The 24,309-nt window shown below is 40.6% G+C and overlaps 1 protein-coding gene across 2 annotated transcripts; it reads left to right on the top strand.

The window, feature by feature from the left end:
- The first annotated feature begins 7,232 nt into the window (after positions 1-7,232).
- Positions 7,233-22,968, top strand: CHRNA5 (cholinergic receptor nicotinic alpha 5 subunit). 2 transcript variants are annotated; one of them, XM_042476573.1, is made up of 6 exons: positions 7,233-7,394; positions 17,184-17,335; positions 18,055-18,099; positions 18,650-18,759; positions 19,186-20,008; positions 22,087-22,968. In XM_042476573.1, the coding sequence occupies exons 1-6, from the start codon at positions 7,277-7,279 to the stop codon at positions 22,246-22,248; spliced, it is 1,410 nt and encodes a 469-aa protein (XP_042332507.1). In that variant the 5' UTR covers positions 7,233-7,276; the 3' UTR covers positions 22,249-22,968. The 2 variants fall into 2 exon arrangements, with proteins under 2 accessions (XP_042332507.1, XP_042332506.1); XM_042476572.1 differs by having other exon boundaries at positions 19,186-20,017.
- Positions 22,969-24,309: the final 1,341 nt, after the last annotated feature.

Below are 24,309 nucleotides of genomic sequence, written 5' to 3'. Positions count from 1 at the left end.
TTGTTTAAGCTCTCTTTTCTCATGTGATCAGGCTCAAAAGACTTGACAACATACTGTATTGGCGAGTCTGTTAGGATTCATAGTATAACTAGAAATAAGCTTGATATGTAGATATGCAAAATCATACAATCATATGCTAGCAATAAATTCCTTAATGAACCAGTTTCTCTTCAGGTGTTTGCTTGCACCATGAGTAGAGGTAAGTATGGGTCAGCATGTAACCCCTACTCACAAATGAAACCCCAGTTATATTTAAGATTTAACATGGGGCTTGCAAATCTATTTAGCTAATAGGCAGTTGCAAGAGGTTTGTTCATCTAAATATGTCTGAGCCTTATGCACATCTTCATACCCAACAGCTGGAGGAGTTCAGGAGCAGAGCTTGCATGTTTGCTCATATCTTGTCCTCATTTTACCTGCTCTTCTGGTTCAGCTGTCTGCGTAGGTCTCCAATTGTTTCAGTTTGAAAGCAGATGAATCGTAATAAATAGTAGTGGAACATGTAACATTGGACCAATTTTCTAATTACTTTAAAATTATTTTCCAAAACATGCAATCCGATCTCATATATGTCTCTTTAAAAGTAAATTGTTTTAGTCCCATTAAACTTTCTCCCCGATAAGTGTGTATAGTGTTTCAACTCTGATTATCCATAAAAACTTCCTTTTCATCTTTTTTTCTTTCATGTTTTAATTGCCCCAGTGATTTTTAAGTCTTCCTCCTTCCTGGAACAGTTTTATCAAATGGATCCTTATTTGCAGACTTTAATGGACAATTTCAAGTTTCTTGCACTTAATCTGTTTAAAAGGTCACAGAATTCTCTGGTGGTTGGGAAATGAGATTTTACTGGAACAGAGGAATAGCTGTTTTGATTCAACTGTAATTTTGTCTTACACAAAACAGCCAACCGCCCTTAGGAATGAACTGATCAAATTAAAATTATAGCTGATAATTTCTTACGTCGAGTTTGTCCGAAACCCTGAACCTTTAAAGCTAACAGCTGTGTTCCTTCTGACTTTAAAAGGCTCGGGATTTTCAGGATATTTATATCTATGTAAAAAGAATGCAGTGAACGTTAAAAAAAAAACCAGTGACCCAATTATTTAAACATCAGTGCTGAAAATATTATAGCTGAGCTAGACAGAGAAGAGAAGAAGGGTATAGCTGTTGCCTTTGTGTTCTACTTGTGTACTTATTATTATCATTTATGTAGAACCATCCATGTACAGAGCACTTTACAAACAGAATAAAACATAACTATTTCGATAATATAAAATACGAAAATACCCTATTAAAATAAAATGCAAGAAAGAAAGAACACATATACAAGCACAAGATGCAGAATAAGTCCCTGAATTGTTTGGTTCTTTGTGCTTGGTAAGAGGATGCTGTACAGACTAGATCAAGGAAGGAAATGGCTGGCCTTCCAGATGTTGGACTGCAGTTTCCATCATGCCTAGATAGCACACTGATTGGTGAAGGATGATGGAAATTTAAGTCCAGTAATATCTGGAGGACAACACATTCCCTATTGCTGTATTAGATGGACCCCATCTTTGAACTGAGCAAGAATATTTAGGAAATAGGCAACAGTGACATTTATAAATTAATATACAGTCCTGGCTGATTCATTGGCTGACCATCTATTTTATTTTAGAGAGAATTCAGCTGTAGGGGAAAAACTAAAAAATGTGTTTATGAAACAAGTTTGGTTAGCGTATCAGTACCTATGCGCCAGTACATTGAAGAAGAAGCTGCCTCAAGGTGACAAGAAGGTGACATGTCAAAAAGGTATTTGGCTGAGCTTTATTGATTTCCTAAAAGACTGAGCTATGCGTGCCTCTGGTGTATTTCTATTTAGGACAACAGCGTTTGAACAGAACTGAGAGCATGAAAGGTGAGGGAAGAGATGTGAAGGTCTTTTCAAGCAAAGACAAGAACATTGTGAAGCTTTCTCTAGGGGAGTAAGAAAGTGCATGTGTGTTTTATGTGCCTTCCAAGTTGTTTCTGACTTATGGCAACCCCATGGCAAACCTGTCATGGGGATTTTGTGGCACGTTTCTTCAGAGGGGGCTTGCCATTGCTATCCTCTGAGGCTGAGAGAGAGTGACTTGCCCAAAGTTCACCCAGTGGGTTTCCATGTCTGAACAGGGATTTGAACCCTGGTCACCATTGTCCAATGCTCAAACCACTACACCACACTGTTCCTGCTGTTAGGAAGGATCGAATTAGGGGAATTTTAATTAGCTCAAATACCAGAGGCGTGTCCTAACAATGCACACACAGGATCATGTCCCTATGTGTATACCAGAGGTTGCCTAGTCCACCCCCAAGAGAAAGAGACTCTGATACCAATGAGGTGCAATTAAACTATAAACATTTATTAAAGCCACACAACAAAATGGATCACACACACATGCACACACATACTATGCTATAGAGGGGGGGTGAGTTTCGGGGAGTAAAGGAAAGAAGAGAGAGGCACCATTGGGAATATTTACCTTAGACGTCTTCTCCAAGTAAGCGGATGAGATGTAGGATGGATGGTGAGACACGGCTGCGGGAACAGGAAAGGAAAGAGCGGCCGTGGTGACTTTGGAGCTGAGTTCCAGCGGGCAAAGCTAGCTAGAGGCCCAGTGACAGTGAGCTTGGCTTCGCTCAAGTGATTTCAGCAGAGCAAGATGCTCTAGGAACTCAGGCTCGGAACTGGAAGCTCAACAAGCCCACTGAGGGCTGAAAACTTGGACCTTATATAGGGCTAAACATATCCTCAGTGATGGCTGCCTGCAAGACAAAGGCTTTGATTACTTGGCTTTGTCTAAGCCAAAAGCTGCACAATGGTTACACAATGCAAGAGGTCTGACACTTTTCAGGAGAGCAGCTATCTTGATGGACGAGCCGTTAAGTTAACCACTGGCTCATTAAGAAGGAAGCCACATCTATTGTGTTCCTTGCAGAGGTCTCTGCGAATCTGGTTTAGCAACTCCCAAAACTTCCTCTGAAAGGTTTAAATCTACCTTTTTCTGAGACCATGCCTTGTCAGGGCAGCTGGCTACATGGTCTCCTCGCTCTTAGGTTAATGGCGGCTGGCTGTGGGGTCAGTCAGGAGTCATGGCTTCAGACCGCATGTCATCCATAATTTTATATAAAACCTTACTTGGTAACACTGCCTCTGGTTATACTGAATCCATTTTTTGGTGGGACTTGGATCACATCTTGTGATTTCATAGGCGGCAGGCTGTGATGTGAACAAGGGAATATTATTAGTGTCAAACCCTGGTGATATCATAAAGCATTATACATAGAGCATTAGTCACTGTGTACAGAGTCTGCCATTCAAAGGAAACACATCAAATCAACACATAAGGAAGACAAGATAGATCTTGTCACCCACATCTTTCAAGACAGCACTTTTGCCCTGAAATTCCTCCTCAATGACTTGACCAACGAAGATCCAAGTCATGAATTCTGGAAATCCTAGTGTGAGAACATTTGGATAGCAGCTAAATAAATAAATAAACTGCACCATGCACATTCTGAGTAAAGCGTGCATATAGAGCTTTGCTGCTGAGTGTCTTCAAGTCATTTCCAATTTATGGTGACCTTAAGGGGAACCTATCATGGGATTTTCTTGGCAAGATTTGTTCGGAGGAGGCTTGCCATTGCCTTCCCCTGAGGCTGAGAGAGTGTGACTTGCCCAAAGGTCACCTTGCATGGCTGAGCTGGGAATCGAACCCTGGTTTCCCGGGTCGTAGTCCATCACTTTAAACCCCTATGCCAGGTAAATGTGAATTGGATAACCGACTTAGAATCAGCAAAAATGTTTTTACCTGTGTTTAGCAATTTGATTGTTCTGCCTGCAGACAGCTGCTTTTATATATAGTGTGATATACTGTATAATTAAACAGTCAATCCCCAGAACCATTGCCTTGCATAATTCAAAACTCTCAGCCTATTCTTTAAAAGTAAAAATGAAGTGTGCATTTGTAAATCAGTAAATATGATGCAGGCAACAAACAAAGAAGAAGCTGCTTACACAGTACTTTCCCCTCCATATATTCCAACTTGTGATATTGATTAGAATGTTCTGCAATAAACCCCAGGCATTTCATATATTTGACATTGGAGAATAACGACAGTTGGCTTGAATTCAGGGGTCCCAGGTTATATATATATATGAACCCAAATACTATACTGCACACTTAGGTAATTTACAAAGGTGCACATGCATGTTTTCACCCTTTATTTTATCATTTTTAGCTAACTCAAGGAATTTGAAGTGTCAGGCTGATAAATATATTTTCTTCTTACACGACAAAAATATGTGTTATATTGCTGCTTGTCCAATACGTTCCGATATTTAGCTTTATTTGTGACACCAACATTTTCCCCCTGGTTAGATCACAAAGCAGACTTTTATAAGCCAAGTTTAAACTATAGGAAGGCTTAAGACTTGCTGGGGAAAAGTACTGAGGATCTCAAGAATGGCCAAAAAGACAAACAAACGGGTGCTAGAACAGATCGAGTCTGAAATTGCCTCGGAAGACAAAGGCCTGTTACAGACTGCCAAAATAAAGCTGCTTCGGGTCTCTTTGGAGGTATGCTATTTAAATGATGCATGGGTCCTAAGAGTCCGGAGGTCGCGCCAAAGCCACACTCCATTCCTAAGCACTGGAGTGCAGCTTTGGTGCAGCTTCCGGATTCTTAGGATGCATGCATCATTTAAACAGCATACCTCCAAAGAGACCCGAAGCAGCTTTATTTTGGTAGTCTGTAACAGGCCAAAGATGATCAAATTGAGACTGTCTTTAGTAAAAGCGTTCCTATACTTTAAATCAAACATTGATCAGAACAGAGACTGAAGTCAAGAAGACTAGGAATGAGGAGGACAGCCATGAAAGAACTAGGCAAGATCCTAAAGAGTAAAGATACACAACTGAGCACTAGAGAGCACAGTTCTGGGCTTAACATCCCAAAATCTCATCAGTATCTCCTCTGTACGATCAACAGATTAGCAGATTTCTCCTATTCTTTCTGGGCTTGTCTCTCATGATTCCTGTGGCTTTTTCTCTTCCTCTGTAATGTGCCCTGAGATGAACAGAGATAGAAGAGCGCATAGGGGTCAGCCAAAGATGTTTTGCTGTCTGAAGCAAATCACAAGATGGTGCACTTCCTCCCCTCCATTCCAGTCTGTAGAGAGATCTTGTAGCACCTTTGAGACTAACTGAAAGAAAGAAGTTGGCAGCATGAGCTTTCCTAGACTTCTGTTCCTGGCTTTCCACGCCACCAAAATGCATCTGAAGAAGTAGACTGAAGTCTATGAAAGCTTATGCTGCCAACGTCTATCTTTCAGTTAGCCTCAAAGATGCAACAAGATCTCTCTCCATAGTGTCGGTTTAGTTAGCTTGACTTCTAGGGAGAAGGCTTGATTTGCTCTAGGACCCATCGATTTGTCCTTTTAGCAGCCCACAGGATCTGTAGACCCTTTCTCCAGCACCATATTTCAAATGAGTTGATTTTCTTTCTATCGGCTTTCTATGTTGTCTAGATTTCAAAACTATGCACACATGTAGAACCTGGAAATATACAGTGATTCCAAATGTATTTGAGGGAGTAGACTAAAGTCTACGAAAGCTCCTGCTGCCAACTTCTTTCAGTTAGTTGCAAAGGTGCTACGAGATCTCTCTACATACATTTGGACATTACATTACATAACGTCTTTCAGTTCGTGTCAAAGGTGCTACTAGATCTCTCTACATACTGATTCTAAAGACTAATGCGGCTATAGTTTTGAATCCCTCCATTCCAGGTTCTGGATTACTGCAAAGGAGTTGTCCAAGGTGCTAAACCTAATTTGGAGGCAGGATTCAGCACCATAGGCTACTGTCAGAACCAGTGGATTCATTTCCCAATGTACAAACAGTCTTATTGTGATGGAAAACAAAAGGACTTTATTGAAGACATCAGGACATATGTTACCACCAAAATGTCTAGATCAGAACTAGAATCATAGCGTTGGAAGAGACCCCAAGGGCCATCCAGTCCAACCCCATTCTGCCATGCAGGAAATCTAAATCAACGCATCCCCGACATGGAAGGAGACATTTTGTTAGCTTTGGCCCAGCTTTCTAATCTATTGAGGTCATCTTGAATTTTGATCCTGTTCTCTGGAGTATTAGCTACTCCTCCTAGTTTGGTGTCATCTGCAAATTTGGTAAGCATGATGGCCCCAATTTTCCCGCTTCCCACCATAGTATTAAACTACTCAACTCAACTAGCTCCATCTACTCACTAATTGGTGGGCAAACATTTATTCCCAAGCAAAATCCTAATGGTTCTCATTATTATCCAGTCCCCCCCCCACAAAAAAAATACCATACCTTAGCTCTAACTGTCTACTGTAGTAAAAGTATTCCTCCGCATTCCCAAAGTTCCCTGGAAGAACATATAAATCCAAGACACTGCATAGTATTGCCCAGCCCCTGCCTGACTAGCACATGTCCAAACCCACCATACATTGTACCTATACTATGCAATCTCAGAATTTAAATATTATGCCATCCCACAATCCAAACACTATCCAGTCCCACAGTCCAAATACTATTCAGTCCCAAAATCCAAATACTATTCAAACCCACAATCCAAACACTACGTAATCTCAGAATCCAAATAGTGTGTCATCCCCAAATCTAAATACTATACAATCTCAGAACCCAGAATCCAAATACTATGCAATCTCAGAATTTAAATAATGTGCAATTTCAGACTCCAAATATCATGGAATCCCACAATCTAAGTACTACGCCACCCCACAATCCAAACCCTACACAAAAGAGCCATAGGTATCAGCATATAAGGCCCATCATGACAGCTGCTCCTTCCATGGCTAGCCTACAAACTATAAAGAAGGCTAGGAGTGGGGAAGGGCTAGAAAAGATCCCAAAGAGCCAAGATGAGCAGCTGAGCACTAAAGTCAGAGTGGCACAAGCCATTGTCTTCCCCATACAAAGCAGGGATGCAGGAGCTGGACAGGGAAGGAAGACCAGAGTGTTGTGGATGGCCCCAAAAAACACACTCACTCACATGGCAGCAAGGGAAGGGGCGGGGCGAAGAGGGACCCCGCCCCTTTACATTGGCTCCTCCCCTAGGGGCGTGGCCTAATCTTTAGCAGTAGAGCAGCAGCATTTTGAAGGGCTTCATTTGGAGAGGCGTCGCTGAAGGAGGAGGAAGGATGCTCTGCTTCCTCTGCCTGAATCTTTCTCTGGATCCAGCAGCCATGGAAGGGAAGCAGCTGCGGGGCATCCCTGCTTTGCCTCCCTGGCTCCTCTGCCTCCTGCTTCTGCTGCCTTCCTCCTCCTCCTCCTTGGAGGGAAGGGGAGCCCCCAGGACTCTAGGTAACAGCAGACCCTCCATTGGGGGCTTTGTATGGAGAGGGAGCAGGCAGCAATGCTGGTGATGATAGTGATGCTTATGATTAGGATTAACGTTGTTGCTGTTCTCGTTGTTTCATTGTATCATTGCTGTTAATTTGATTGCCATTGCTGTTACTCCTATTTGGTTACTGCTGTTGCTGCTCCTGACTTTATTGCTGCTCCTGGGATGTCCCAATTGTGGAGGGAGGGAGCTTGTTTTCTGCTGCTCCAGAGAATAGGAGACAATGGAGCAATGCATGGAAGCTGCAGGGAAAGGGATTCCAGCTCAACATTAGGAGGGACTCCCTGACAGTCAGGGCTGTTCCACAGTGGAATGTATAATCTTGGAGAGTGGTGGGCTCTCTTCCTTTGGAGGTTTTTAAACAGAAGCTGGAGGGCCATCTGTCAATGGGGATGCTTTGACGGAGAGTTCCTGCATGGCACCACAATTGAGAAGCTGGACTCTGTCCAGAGGAGGGTGGCCAAAATGGGGAAACCTTGCCCTGTGAGGAGAGACTCTGGGAACTGGGGATGTTTAGCCTGGAGAAGAGAAGGCTAAGAGCTGATATGATAGCCCTGTTTAAATATTTGAAGGGATGCCATATTGAGGAGGGAGCAAGCTTGTTTTCTGCTGCTCCAGAGACTAGGACACAATGGAGCAATGGATGCAAGCTCCAAGAAAAGAGATTTCAACTAAACAGTAGGAGGAACTTCCTGACAGTACTGCATCTATTCTTATTGCTATTGCTGCTGCTACTAATTTCATTGCTGCTACTGCTATTACTGTTGCTGCCACTATTAATTTTTACTACTGTTGTTGCTGCTGCTGCTACAACTGTTGTTTTATTACTGTTGCTGGTACTTCTATGACTATATTGTTGTTGTTGTTGTTGTTGTTGATTCCGCTACTACTATTATTAATTGCATGATTATTGTTGCTACTACTACTGCTATTAATTATAATACTATTGTGGCTGCTACTATTTTATTACTGTTATTGCTACTATTAATTGCTTTACTATTATTGCTACTACAGCTACTACTATTAACTTTATTACTATTGCTGCGGCTACTGCTATTATTAATTGCATTACTATTATTGCATTACTCCTACTACTGCTACTACAATTTTATTACTATCGCTTCTACTACAGCTACTACTTTTTATTACTATTATTGGTACTACTGCTACTATTATTAATTTTATTACTATTATTGCTGCTATAATTATTATTGTTTTATATATAATAATAATAGCAATCAAATTATTATCTCTGCCATTATTATTATTATTATTATTATTATTATGCCTTTCTTCCAATCATGGGACTCAGGGCGGCTTTACACTCTGTTGTAAAACAATAACCAGCTGCAACACTTTGGAGGAGCTGGATGGTGTTCATGCGAATGTGTTTTAAAATGAAAACTTGGGGTTTTTTTGCATTTCGTTATGGAAGGTAACTCTTTTGCTCTTTCTCTCTCTCATAATAATGTGTATATAAATACATTATATATAATCTATACTATAGATACACACACACACACATATATAGATCTCTCTCTCTATATATATATATATATGTATGTATGTACGTATGTATGTATGTACAGTATATATGAAGAGCAACATATATATCTGTGTGTCACACACACATACATACATACAAACACAGTTGAATCTTAGATTTCCTGCCCTGGTAAGGTAACCTCTCCCCCATCTGAAATACGTTGCTGTTGTTGTTGTGTGCCTTCAAGTTGTTTCCAACTTATGGCGATCCTAAGGTGAACCTGTCATGGGGTTTTCTTGGCAAGGTTTGTTCAGAGGAGGTTTGCTATTGCTATTGCCTTCCCCTGAGGCTGAGAGAGTGTGACTTATTGCCCAGGGTCACCCAGTGGGTTTCCATGACCAAGCTGAGCATCAAACTCTGGTCTCCAGAGTCATAGTTCAAGACTTAAACCTCTACACCACATTGGCTCTCATGACTATAATTATATATGCAAAGAACATCACACACACACATATATATAAGTGTGTGTGTGTGCACACCTTGCTCTTCATGAACTGTATTTATTTAGAGGAGCAGTATAGCAATTTGAATTTCTCTCAGAACAAAGGTGGGACACGGATTAATACTGCTTTAGCAGCCCACAAAAGTTGTCTTGCTTGTAGAGGGTTAGGTCAAGGCTTTCCCATCCTCCACGGAACTCAGAGGGGTTTATAGAATCATAGAGTTGGAAGAGACCACAAGGGCCATCCAGTCCAACCCCATTCTGCCATGCAGGAATTCACAATCAAAGCATCCCATTGACAGATGGCCATCCAGCCTCTGCTTAAAGACCTCCAAGGAAGGAGACTCCACTACACTCCGAGGAAGGAGTGTGTTCCACTGTCAAATAGCCCTTACTGTCATTAAGTTCCTCCTAATGTTGAGGCGGAATCTTTTTTCCTGGAGCTTGCATCCATTGCTCTGGATCCTGTTCTCTGGAGCAGCAGAAAACAAGCTTGCTCCCTCCTCAATATGACATCCCTTCAAGTATTTAAACAGGGCTATCATATCACCTCTTAACCATCTCTTCTCCATGCTAAACATCCCCAGCTCCCTAAGTCTTTCCTCATAGGGCATGGTTTCCAGACCCTTCACCATTTTAGTCACCCCCCTTTGGACACGCTCAGTCTCCATCTCAGCTGCTGTCCAGTCGGTTGAATAACAGTCAATAACCATTTGCAGAGTGCATGGTATTTGAAAATAAATACTGTAGATAGCTAGGGAACGCCCTTAAAGACATGGGAATGCCAACCTATCTGCTAGTCAGGACAGAACATGGAGAAACAGAATGGTTCCCAATTGGCAAAGGAGTCAGACAAGGCTGCATTCTATCACCCGACTTGTTCAACGTATATGGAAAACGTATTGTAAGTATAGCCAGCATGGACACAGAAGGAGAAGAGTGAAAATAGGAGGAAGGAATATCAACAATCTGAGATACGCAGACGACACCATAGTACTAGCAAAAAAACTCAAAGACCTGGAAGAATTACTATGGAAGATCAAGGAATAAAGTGCAAAGGCAGGCCTGTTGTTGAACATAAAGAAAACCAAAATAATGACCATGGAGCACTTATGCAAATTTGAATTGGACAACAAAGAAAAAGAAATAGTCAAAGAATTCTCATACCTGGGATCAATCATTGATAGAAATGGAGACTGCAGCCAGGAAATCAGAAAAAGATTAAGAATGGGAAGGACAGTTATGGAAGAACTAGAGAAGATCCTAAAATGCAAGGGTATACAATTGAGCACAACAGTTGTACAAGCCATTGTATTCCCTATTGCCGTGTATGGATGTGAAAGGTGGACAATTAAGAAGGAGGAAAGGAGGAAAATCATTCAAAATGTGATGCTGGAGAAGAGTGCTAAGGATCCCATGGATGGCCAAAAAGACCAACAAATGGGTCCTGGAACAGATCAAGCTAGAAATTTCTCTGGAAGGTAAGATGACAAAATGCAGGTTGTTGTACTTTGGACACATCATGAGAAGGCATGAATCACTGGAAAAAACAATAATGCTAGGAAAGGTGGAGGAAAGTAGAAAGAGAGGTACATGCAAGATGGATGGACTCTATTAAAGAGATCACAAGTATGAGTTTGCAGGAGTTGAGCAGAGCAATGGAGGACAGGGGGACATCTTGGAGATGTTTCATCCATGGGGTCACCATGGGTCCAGATCAACTCGAGGGCAGTTAACAACAAAGGGATGGAATGCACTGTCCTTTCACAGCCTTGTTCTTGCTGCTTGTGGGATGCTTAAATATAGAGCGATAGGGTGGGAGGAATGAGTGGTTCACCAATCCATCCTATAGAATCGTCAAGTTAGATAAGACCACAAAGGCCACCCAGGCCAGCCCTCTTGCCATGCAGCAACTCACAATCCAATAGCCTTTTATTTTTCAACATAATGTGGTCCTTGTTTGTCTGTTGGTGGGAAGGAAGCCTCATTGGGTTTCCGTGGGGCCAACATCACACACACACGCACACGTTAAAAGTGTAGCCCTATGAAGCTCATTCGGTGACCTGGGTCAAGTAGTCACACTCTCTCAGCCTCAGGGGAGGGCAGTGGCAAATCTCCTCTGAGCAGATTTTCCAATAAAACCTCGGGATAGGGTCGCCATAAGTCAGAAACGACCTGAAGACACACAACACATGTACACATTTACTAAAGAGTTTAGTCAGGCTCATTCCCAGGTAAGTGGGTGCAGAATTGCGACTTTAAGGTGCAGGAGGATTGCAGTGTTTATAAGGCTTGGAAGCGTGACCCAAAATGCAGTGGTTTGTGTTGGGGGAAGAGGATGTAGGTAAGCAGGCAGTGCAATGCCTCTTTTCTAAGGGTACCAAAAAGGGAGGGAGGATTTAGTAGCTTCCTCCTCCTTTTATTTTAAGACAAGCTGATTTATTTCAGCAGGAGCTTTCCATGGATTTCAATCCACTTCTTCACATAGCATTGCTCATAAGGTTGGAGCCTCAGATGCTGACCCGGCGCGTTTGTACTGCATGCTTGCTTGAGATGTAAGAGATACTGAACAGATTGAAAGTAAAAAATGCACTGGCTAGGACTTTGGTTTCCGTCTGGAAGGAAAAATTGCAATTTTATTTTGAATACAGGAGTCTAGCCTCCACCGCTTCACTCCTGTATATTATAAAGAAAATGTATTCTCTCAATGGCTTTAAAAAAAATTTTTTTTGATCCATCTTCATCCTCCAGTTTGCAAATAGAGCTGATGCTACACTTTCTGCTGCTCTACAAAGAGTTCATCCCCACTACATTATTGTTTTCTAGGCTAAGTCTGGTGCAGTGAGCTGCATATATAAGAACCACAACTGCCAAGGGATGTAGTGCTAGGTTTCAGGCTTTATGAAACGAGTATCCCTTTCCCTTCCCACCTTGTGGTTGCGAATCCTCTCAGGATTTAAATGCATTCATGGCACAGAGCTGGTTTCTGGGCCTGCGGTGTAGATGTTGGCTTGCATTGGGGAGTAATTTTGAATGGTTTAAATCCGATTCGAAGGACAGTCGAGAGTTTTGAACATCAGTATTGCAATGGGGATGGGGTGGGAGGGATATAAAACCAAAGCCGAGATTACCAGAAAGTCTTTAAACCTTTTGTATATTAAAATAAATAGAATGAAAAATGGTTTTATCAGTCCCAGATTAAAGAGACTTTCAGGAAGAACACTGAGGATCCTGTGATAAGAACTTACTTTTCTTCTGGATAAATTCATCCTTAACCCCTTTTATTCGCACACTGTTTCCCACGCTTGATATATATTTATGTTCCTTCCTTTTATCTTGTACTATTTCTTTTTATCTTATTTAATATAAAGTCACACAATTTGATTGTACACACACACACACACACAATTTCACAATTCATTCGAATTGTTGCATCTGTAGGATTTCCTTCCCTGTTTGTTTGCACACATTTTTTAAAATGAATAAGTTATATATAGGTAGTATTCTGATGCTGTTTCCTACATAATTACTGAGAGTGAGGAAATCTACTTTTTAAAATTCTGTTATGGTTAATAATTCTTGGCATGATGTGTTCAGAGGGGGTTGTCTTTTATCTCCTATGAGGCCGAAAGAGTGTGACTTGCCCAAAGTCACCCAGTGAATTTCCATGGAACTAGTTACTTGATAAGGACCAAACTCCTTTTGGGTCATGAACTGTCTGGATCATGATTTCTCAGCCTTGGTACCCCCCTGAAAAAATAGTTAAAATACACCTTATCTCACAATATGTTTAGGCTGCAGTCTGGAGACCAAGCCCAGTTGAGCTTGGTAGGAGTTAGGCTGTGTCTGCACTCCAGAAATAACCCAGCTTGACACTACAGTCTATGACCTAATGCTATGGCATTCTAGGAGTTGTCATTTTGGGAGACATTTAGCCTTCTGTGTCGGAGACCTCTAGTGCCCTGCCATACTGCAGTTTCCAGAATTCCATAGCATGGAGCCATGGCAGTTAAAGTGGTGTCATCCTGGATTATTTCTCCAGTGTGGATGCAACCTTAATTCCAAATAAATATGCATAAGGTGAGGGTGCTTCCCAGTTAAGATGTGGGGATGGGATGCAAAAAGGAGTGCTTATTAAAGTGCTCCAGAATCATTTCGTAGATTCATCTGGTATGAAATACAACATTCTGTTTTGCTTCAAATTCAGTTGATGTCTCTCCCCCTTCTTTTTATATATTTGTCCACAAGCAGGAATTTGGAAACCTTCCGGGAATAATGCTCTGCAGAAACAAATACTATTTTTAAAATTCTCCCTTCCGTGGTTTTCCTTTCCTTTGGTTGCCTTATGAGTGCTTAAGATAAGGCATTCTTTTTCCAGAAGTCTGCAGAGAAATGAGGGAGGGATGGTTATATAACACCAGACTCTCCAGAAGTGAAAAAAGCTTATGTGGATGTGTTGGCAGTTGTCATTGTGAAAGTCAGTATTCTGCTTTTGCCGGGGAGCAGGATAGCTTGAAGGTCTTGTTTTGTGCCACTGGTTCTGGAATCTAGTTATTATAGCATTGCACAGTGCAGCTATAAACTCAGTGCACCTGCACACAGTCCCTGCAGCATCATTTGCTCGGTCTGTCGCTTGCTGGGAGCCTGGAAGCTGTGTGCAATTTTTATTATCATAAATGATCAGTTTGAATCCCTGTCCATGAGAACCAGTGTGCTGCAGTGCTTTGAGTGTTGGACTAGGACACTGGGAGACCAGGGTTTGAATGCCTGCTCAGCCATGGATGCCTTAGGCAAGTCACTCTCTCTCGCTTCAGAGGAAGGCAAAGGCAAACCTTCCCCAAACAAATTCTAATACATATTCCTTAGGGTTGCTCTAAGTCAGAGATGACCTGAAGACACACAATAATCCCTATCCATAAATGCATAGAATAAATAAACTGCATATAAATATAATATTAAAATAGAATCACAGAGCTAGAAGAGACCTCAAAGACCATCCAGTCCAATCCCTTGCCATGCAGGAATACAGTACACAATCAAAGCACCCCTGACAGATATGCGTTATAACTACCTTTACCTTCCACAATTCCTATTTTTAAAAACTCCTTTGTTCTCCCTTCTGGCTCTTTTTCATCCTTTTACAAGCAACTTTTTATTGTGCCCTTTCTCCTGTCATCAGCTGATTCTGGTTTTGGGATACGGTATTTAAAATCCAACCGTTTTCTCCATTTTGGGAGAAAGGTGGGCTATAAGTGCAGTCGGTCAATCAATAAATTTGGCATTAATAAATTTAAATTGTAGGACCTTAAGGATATACACGCTTGGACCCAAGTCTTATGACTATAGCAGGACTCATTTCTCAGTCATCATGTATAGGATCCGTCTGTTTACTGAGCATGATTTCTTCTCCTTTTAACAGATGGCTGGTGAAATCCACAGGGGGACCCTCTTAAACCTGGCACACAAGAAGTGAGCTGTCTGGAGCGTTATTGTTATTGCCAGTGACTTTGCCAGACAGCTCAGGAGGCCACCGCTTGAGTAATGACACTTGCGTACGCTGATGTCTACAAAATGTCAAACACTTTCCAAATAATTCAGAAGGGATCGTTTCTGTGCTCCATTAAGCCCTTAATCTGAGGATGCCAGCGCATGGAAGGGAAGGAGTACTGTAACAGGCAGGCTATATATTTGCTGAATTGCTTTCCTTAAATGGCCTGTTACTACTTGCATTTCCCAGTGGTTCATGGTTAAGCTTGCAAAATGCACTGGACAGATATATTTTTTGCTGATAGGCGGCTGGTGTTTACATAAACATTCCGGTTTTTTAGCTCCTTGAACACCACGATGATAAATATTGCATGAGGAACCAAATTTATATTGTGTCAGCAGCATCCCCACCTTTTTGTATGCCTCTCTTTCTAGCATTCTCAGGTAGCACTGCAGTCGGTGTGACTTAGCAGTTTAGCTCAGCTGTTAGTAAATGCAGAATTGGTGTTGGTTTGACTCAAATCTGTGGCTGCAGATGTAATCCAAAATGCAAATCTGGAGTTGAAGTGTATGGCATGAAGCACTTAAAGCAACCATGGTAGCTTATATATCAATTCCCAGATGACCAACATTTTGCCACTTGAAACTTACCCCTTTCTACCTAGTGGGACGAGATGTTCCCTCAAGTAAACCAGGCCCAAGCTCTATAAGGCTTTTTATATTCTCTCTCTTGCTTATGAAGCAAGCCTTGCCTACTAGGGAAGCAGAGTTTCTTTGTGGTCTCTGTGCCTCATGCGAATTGCCTTACACCTGTGTAGATCCATTAATGGAATATTCCAAAACTGAGTTGCTTTGGTGAGGGTCTTGTTGACTCCCCTCTCCCACATCTTCCTGCACCGGAGGGTGAGATATCAAAAGATGAAAACTGCAGGCTTTGCTGAGATTGAATGATGGGTCAAGACTAGGCAATGCCTCTGGTTTGTATATGCTATCTCATCACTTGTTTGATTTAATATGCCATTCTGCCTTGAGTCTCATCTGTGGAAGAAAGGCGAGGTTTAACGCTATCTCAGAACTTTTCTATTGTAGAATAGCATCTTAAATACAATCCCTTTCATTTGGTTTGATGTGCACCTTATCTGCTGGTCAAGAAAGTATTTACATGTGTAGATCAGTCTGTAGCCCCTACTTTCATTCCTAGATGAGACACTGTCAGTTCACAAGAAATAATAACATCGTTGTGTGCCTTAAAGTCATTTCCAACTTATGGTGACCCTAAGGCCATCGGGTTTTCTTGGCAAGTTTCTTCAGAGTGATTTGCCATTGCCATCCTTTGAGGCTGACGAGAGAGTGAGACTTTCCTAAGGTCACCTAGTTGGTTTCCATGGCTGAGCCGGGATTCAAACCCTAGTCTCCAGAGTCATAGTCCAATGCTCAAACCACTACACCACTGTGACTCTCAATAAGAAATAATATTGCCATATAAATATACCGTACTCCCAATGGAGACATGTAGTGTTTATCCAGAGAAGTCTAAACAGCAGGGTGAACCTTCGGTTTTGAAATATGCTTCATTAATGCTTGATTGTTTTTCTCTTCATTTCTCCGCTGCCCTTTAGTCTCTCACTGCTCAGGTGGCTGAGTGCCCCCTTTACGCATCCTGGATATGTTCTGCTACTTAACCTGTCTCTTTCTATTACCTTTTTGCTCTCACATGCGCATTTCCACCCGAGCCATGCTAATTTGCTGGACTGGAAGGCTAAGCATAGCTGAATGTCATAGCAGGCAGCTATGTGCCAGGTTTTCTCCTTTGCTCCTGGAGGCAGCAATAGCTGCCAGTTGAACACCTGCCTAGGCACCCAAATGAAATTCTGGAATAAATATAGTGTATAGTGAACAAGTCTGCTAGGCTGATGTTTGCACATATGGAAATGCAGAAAGAGGCAGAATGTAAAAGAATCCTGAGCATGGTCTCAAGTGGGCTATCAGCCTATTTTATTTTGCTGGTATTAGGAGCCAAATCTGCAGATTTGTTTTCTCCCTGCTATTGCCAATATACAAACAGGGTGGGAAAATGGTAGCTTTCTGTGGTGCTCAACTTTCTGCCCGTCCTCTTTCTCTCTTGGCAAATGATGTGTGATTTTGGTAAGTGTAAGTACTTTCTACGCCTCTTGGGTTCCTTTTTTTGCAGTGCCAGTAATATGAATGTGCAGAAGAAAATTTAAACACTGTGTTTTATAGGTAATGGAATTGTCCTGCTTGATTTTCATACAGGTACATCTGAACCGTCTTTTATTGCAAAGAGCGAAGACCGCTTGTTTAAACACTTATTTGAAGACTATGAAAGATGGGTTCGCCCGGTGGAACGCTTGAATGATACCATCAAAGTGAAATTTGGCCTTGCCATTTCCCAGTTGGTGGATGTGGTATGTTTAGATGTTTTGCTGCTGTATTGCTACTTGGCACAATATAGTCAGTCGTCGGAGGCGCATGTTCTGGAGAGGGTCTTTCATGGAGGCTTTGTGAGGATTGTATGTATGCAAGGAGAAATGCATGCATAAGAAAAGTCTATTCTGTCATGGTTTCATCTAACATTAAGAATTTTTCCACACCATGATCTACAAATATTTAGTATAAATCACCTTCTACAGACAAGAGCCAGGGCCAGCATCAGCCTCTGCCACTGATGTGTATTTAGCACAGCTTCAGAATCACACCAATGATGCCTTCTGAGAGCTCTCCTTTTCTGGCACTTTTGAGCACAGAGCAGCTTAGAGAGATTACTGAATTTTCCTACAGTTCTCTCCAAAAACCCCCACAGGATTGCTCTTAGGTATTGTGAGAAATTAAAATGATAGCCCTTTCCTCGCTGGGAATGCCCGACAAGGTTCACGGTGGAGCACTATTATAGCAGAAGGCCCACCAGATAATGCCATGCCAAGTCCCCTACGAAATCTGGAGCTGTTCCCTGTGATAGTTGTAGCATATATGCCATGCATTATCTACCACTGATAATCTGTTATCTTAGCACAGGTTCCCTGAGATAGTTGTAGAAAGTATGCCATATATAATCAATCACTGTTGGGAGTTGTAGTAAAGCTTATCAAATCATGTGTCATATATGTAACCCTTATTTTTCCGCTAGGATGAGAAAAATCAACTAATGACGACAAATGTTTGGTTGAAGCAGGTAAGCGTAGTACATTATAAACAAAATGGCCATCACGTTCTATTATTCTGGGACATTGTTGAACTGTACCTTTTGATTAGATAAGGGAGGTGGATTGTTGAATGCAGACTGTTCATTTAAGAGAGTACCCAGTTTGCTCTGTTAAGGCTGCTATTCTATCTGCATTTACATGGATGTAAGTTCCACTTAACCTGATTGGGCTTACTTAGTGCCTAAGCATATTACTGTACTGTAATGGAAGTAAATGATGTGGATTGTAGCTTGTGTATGAACTGAAGGGTAATATACACTGACAAAGCTGAAGAAATGCCTTTACATTACAGTTTTCATTAACAGACACATCTTATATAATACTGGGACTGCAAACATGATAATGGAAAGGATTCTTTGATCAAGTTACTTGATCTCTCTATAGACAGTAAATTAAAGTCTTTGCTGTGTTGAGTCATTTTAACAGAATGCTGTACATATCACGTCTTGCCTGCTATCCTAATTACTTCAAGTTAGCAGTTTTAAAATGAAGATGTTTGTTAAAACCATCTGTTTGTAGGAATGGGTTGACGTAAAGCTAAAGTGGGACCCCAAAGACTATGCTGGAATCACATCTATCCGTGTTCCATCTGATTCCATATGGATTCCAGACATTGTTTTGTATGACAAGTAAGTATTAAACGTTTTTCAATAGATATTATCATTTTAAAAACTTACAAGAGATCATATAATTTCAGAATTTTTAGGATTAAGAGCAAATTACTCCCAAATTATGCCCACTTAGCGGTTAAGGAATACCTACATTGATTGTCAAGAGTTAATATCCATAGGGAGAGGCAGGATATAAATAAATATTTGTTGTTGTTGTTGTTATTACTATCAACCAATTTTTCATTATTATTAATAATAATCAGGCTCTAAAAATATACTCATTTTAAAAACATTGTTTTACTAGAGAAAGTAAAAAGTGCATACATAACCTTAAAAGGTATCACAGTAGGCATCTGAAAATAAACTGAATTAAAAACTGTGTATGCTATTTGTGGAAAACAAGCTGCCACATATTTAGTAACTCTTCACCGAATGTTTGTTCAGTGCAGATGGTCGTTTTGAAGGGACATCCACAAAAACAGTTGTGAAACATGACGGTACTATTGCTTGGACTCCGCCAGCAAATTACAAAAGTTCCTGTACCATAGATGTTACTTATTTTCCGTTTGATCTCCAAAACTGCTCCATGAAATTTGGTTCCTGGACCTACGATGGCTCACAAGTTGATATAATTCTCGTGGACGAAGAAGTTGACAAAAGGGATTTCTTTGACAATGGCGAATGGGAAATAGTGGCTGCGACTGGCATCAGAGGGAACAGAACTGATGGATGCTGTTGGTATCCGTTTATTACGTACTCATTTATAATTAGACGGTTGCCTCTCTTTTATACGCTGTTCCTCATTATACCCTGCATTGGGTTATCCTTTTTAACAGTCCTCGTCTTCTATCTTCCATCTTATGAAGGTGAGAAGATCTCTCTGTGCACATCGGTGCTGGTATCTTTAACTGTCTTTCTTCTTGTCATTGAAGAAATCATACCCTCCTCTTCTAAAGTTATACCTTTGATCGGCGAGTACTTGGTATTTACAATGATTTTTGTGACCTTATCCATTGTAATAACTGTCTTTGCAATTAATGTTCACCATCGCTCTTCATCGACGCACAGCGCGATGGCGCCTTGGGTCCGCAAGATTTTTCTTCAGAAGCTTCCCAAACTGCTTTGTATGCGGAGCCACGTCGATAGATACTTTGCTCAGGAAGAGGAGACCAGCAGTACCAACGGGTCTGAGTCTTCTAGGAACACCTTGGAAGCAGCCTTAAACTCTATCCGCTATATCACAAGGCACATCACCAAGGAGAATGAAGTACGTGAGGTGTGTGTATTAGTCGTGGTGTATTCAGCTGTTGGGAGAGGAGGTCTGGAACAGGAGCATAGTAAAATCCATATCTGTTCCTTTTCAGAATGCTTTGGTTTTGCATGCCAAAATTGAGTCCTTGGCATCTCCAGGTATGACCAGAAAAACACTTGGAACTGGGCAACTGGCACCATTCGGTGTTAATGCTCTTGGGCTGGATGTACCAATAGTCTGACATGACATAAGGCATCTACCTGCGTTTATAAAACTACCATTTTCAGATACTTGGCTCTCTCATAGTAGTAGTGGTCTAACTTTATGTGAGATGTGTCACAGTTGGGAGAGCGCTGTGCCCCAAAATGATATGTTTACACCAACTGTACAAGGTGGGAACTACCAATATCTCTATAATTCCTGCTACGTTTCAGACATGCGGAGCACAGACTTACCGTATACACTCAACTATAAGTTGACCGCATGTATAAGTCGAGGGCAAGTTTTGGGGTCAAAATGATGGATTTTGCTATGACCTGTGGATAAGTCAAGGATAATATTTAGGGGCATACAGCAAAGGATCTAAAAGATAAAGCAAAGCAAAACAATGTCAAAGAACTTACAAAAATCCAGCAGACATACCGGTAACTCTTTGTGCTTCCTCTTAAGGCTGGATGGATGAGAAAGTAGAGGGAGTCAGTGCTTCACATATTATACTCTTGCTTTTCACTAGGGAATGGTTCCTTCTTTTAAATAAAAATTAAGATATAGTACTTACATTGACCCATGGATAAGTCGACCCAGATTTTTTGGGTCCATTTTTGACCTAAATTTCTAGACTTATACATGAGTATATACAGTACTTAGGACATCCTTGAGAGTCTAAGGGGATCTTTACTTATTTACAGATAGTCCAAGCAGACAACTTCTAGGCCAAAGAAACTTGAGCACCTCTCCACAAGACCTTTTTTCTTTTTGTTTTTTAAAAATTGGTCCTTTTTTAAACACCGAGCACTTGAAGGGTGTTTTGCACACAGAGAACACTGTACCCCTTGCAGTAACAGTAGCCAAAAAGCACCAACCAGATTCAGTACCAAAGGCAATATCGAGAATAAGGTGCACACACAACCATTATAAGGATATGGATTTATTTGCCAAACATCTAAAACAGGACAAAATAGCAAATACATAGCTAAGGTAAACGCATGTTATACTGTATATACTCATGTATAAGTCTAGAAATTTCGGTCCAAAAAAATGACTCAGAAAACTGAGTTGACTTATCCATGGGTCAATATAAGTCCTGTATCTTAACTCTTATTTAAAAAGAGGAATCATCCCCTGGTGAAAGGCAAGAGTATAATCTATCCTGGAAGCAACAACCCTCTCTATTCTCATATCCATCCAGTGATAAGAGTGAGCACAAACATTGTGGCTGGAATTTTGTAGGTTCTTTGACATTGTTTTGGTTTGCTTCATCCTTTTGATCCTTTACTATATACCCCTAGGTTTTACCCTTGACTTATCCACGGGTCGTATCAAAATCTATAATTTTTGCCCCCAAACTTGCTCTCGGCTTATACATAAGGTCGACTTATGGTCAAGTATACACGGTAAGTTTATCTCATTAGGCAAAATCCAGGGCCATAGAAGCAGAAGTATGACCAGAGTATGGAAGTACAAGGCAAGCTAAGCCAAAGTGTGATGCAAGCCATGTTATTGCTGTATTTATTACAATGTAGAATAAACTGGGGTCTTGCGTCAGTGACATATTTTAGAATTTTGACATTTCTGCAGGGCTTACCATATTTTCTAACAATAACAAAACAGCTGTAAAGCAAACAGTTTCTGTCTCTTGGAAATATATGAGCAACAATAGCTGAAAGACTTTCCTCTCGAACATATCCACTAAAACTTTACATTTGTGTTACTTACTTTGGGGGTCTTGTCAGTTCTGTTTGTTAACACTTGTTCTTCTTTATAGAGATGTACATAATTCCGTTTGCTAGCTTTTTGCTTAGTCTGATGAATAGCTAAAAATCTGACCTTGTTTAAGAAAAGATTCTGACCTTTTCCCCCTGTTCTTTCTTTAGGTTGTTGAGGACTGGAAGTTTATAGCGCAGGTGCTTGACCGCGTGTTCTTATGGACATTCCTCCTGGTTTCGATTATTGGATCTTTGGCACTGTTTATTCCTGTGATTCATAAGTGGGCAAGCATAATAGTACCAGTCCATATTGGAAGCATTAATAAATAAATGTGTGGGCGGGAATGGAGTTAATCCTTTTAGGAATGTTATTTTTAAAGATGCATAGTAGTACCATTATCTGGCACCATTTTAGCATTGAATTATGAAATCTTTGAAGGGATAGACTTGGGGGGGTAAAGGATAGACCTGGGAGGGGAAATCTATGCCTATACTTCAGTATGAACATCTTAGGACTTGTACAAAACATTTTTCTAAGTGTTAGTTCATCACTTTCCTGTAAGTGTTTCAGATTTCACCAGTATACTATTGCTGCCTTGATCCAAAATCTACCTGCAAAACATATCTGGCCCAATATAGAGAGTAACCAGTTTCAAACTGTTTCATATATATTGCCTTAGTGACTTTTTACTAGGGTCCTATAAAACAGGAAAATTTAATTACTCTAAATAGTAGGTAAAGTGGAGAGAATAATGGCTTGCTTAATGCAACCAAGGGATCTTGTTGGTTTAAAAATGGGGACTGCCAAATTCTTAGGCCTTTCTTCTGAATCATGATGTGGCACCTCTGCTGTTGACCCATACGTTTCAGGTATTTCTAATTACATTTCAGTTAGATTCCTCTGGAATCTGTTCTTCTGTCTGTTGTGTGTTGCCATGTAGCAAAACAGTCGGCCCTCCATATCCACTGGTTTTTTTATCCATGGATTCAACCATCCACAGCTTGAAAATATTTTTAAAAAAATCTAAATTCCCCAAAACAAGCCTTGATTTTGCCATTTTGTATAAGAGACACCATTTTACTACACCATTGCATTTAATGGGACTTGAGCATCCGTGGATTTTGGTATCCACAAGGGGTCCTGGAACCAAACACTAGCGAATACCAAAGGTCTGCTGTACAACTCTGCCCTAAGGCAACACAATGTTCTGAGAAGCAAAATGAAATTGTATTGTGGCAGACTTCTAATAGGAAATATCCTGTACATATAGTATATGATTCTGGTTCAGAAAAAAATGAGCTTGTGATCTGTAAATTCCTGGACTCTAGTTCAACAAAAGGCTCTGATTTTCTTCATTACAGCAACATCTGTATGAGGCCTGGGAGAATTTGAAGATAGATGCTTTCATCTTCCATCAATAAAGGCCCTTAGTTATAGATTGAGAAATATTGAGCTAACACATTATATTTTCCCTCTCAAACCTTATTTTTTGGAATAGAGATAATGACAGATCATGTATAATTGGTATCTGACAGCAATTTCTGTGACTGTGAGACACTTTTATTACAGATGTTGGTACTGACTCTGATACATTGGTTCACACTTTAGTTTCCAGTGTGCATGAATGCTCTCTGCAGCTTATTTGGAGAAAAGCAACTGCTGTAATACAGGCCTTAAGTTAGCTTACTGACAAAAAGCAAATCCTGAACTGTCGAATGTCTCCAAACCTTTGACCACTATGGCAAAGTAATATATTATGTTAATCTTATTGAAATGCACTTTAAAGATATGGTACATATTCTTTCGTCAGGTATGGTAGTAATTAAAAATGCATGTTTGTAGTTGATAAAGGATAGCATTTGTGGTCATTGATGGTTTTTCTTGTGGGGAGATCAACATTTTTAAAATATCTGGGAAAATCCAGTTTTAACTTAAAGGTTTTTAAAAAACATTTTCAAGTTTACCGATGATGCCAGTGCACTTTAGGGGTTATTAATCATCTTTGTTATTCATAGTAATAAACCAAAACTTGAATTTGATATTTGTCTTTTATTTGTAAAATCTTTTGAAAAGTCTTATCTTTCTGCACACTTTATAGATGTATAATGCATTTTTAACAAAGCAGTGAGCCAACTGGATCAATTGAATATTTCTATTTTATTGTACTGGTTATCTTTCTACACATTTGGCACCTTTTCGTCTGTCAATAATAGTGAATTTACTTTTGCAGTATGAAATGCATTTTGTCCTTAGTGAGAGGGAGATTCTGTTTTCCTTCTTTATTTTGTTCACCATCTTAGAGATGGAAAACTCAGAGCTGCATCCAGCTTTTATATCTGACTGTATAATGCATTTATGTCATACTCGTTTTGTTTCTGTTTGCTAAGCTG

This window comes from Sceloporus undulatus, chromosome 6 (assembly GCF_019175285.1).
Source record: "Sceloporus undulatus isolate JIND9_A2432 ecotype Alabama chromosome 6, SceUnd_v1.1, whole genome shotgun sequence".
In the NCBI taxonomy this organism is placed as follows: Eukaryota; Metazoa; Chordata; class Lepidosauria; order Squamata; family Phrynosomatidae; genus Sceloporus; species Sceloporus undulatus.
Note: the sequence above shows the minus strand (reverse complement) of the source record. Positions and strands in the feature narration are given on the sequence as shown.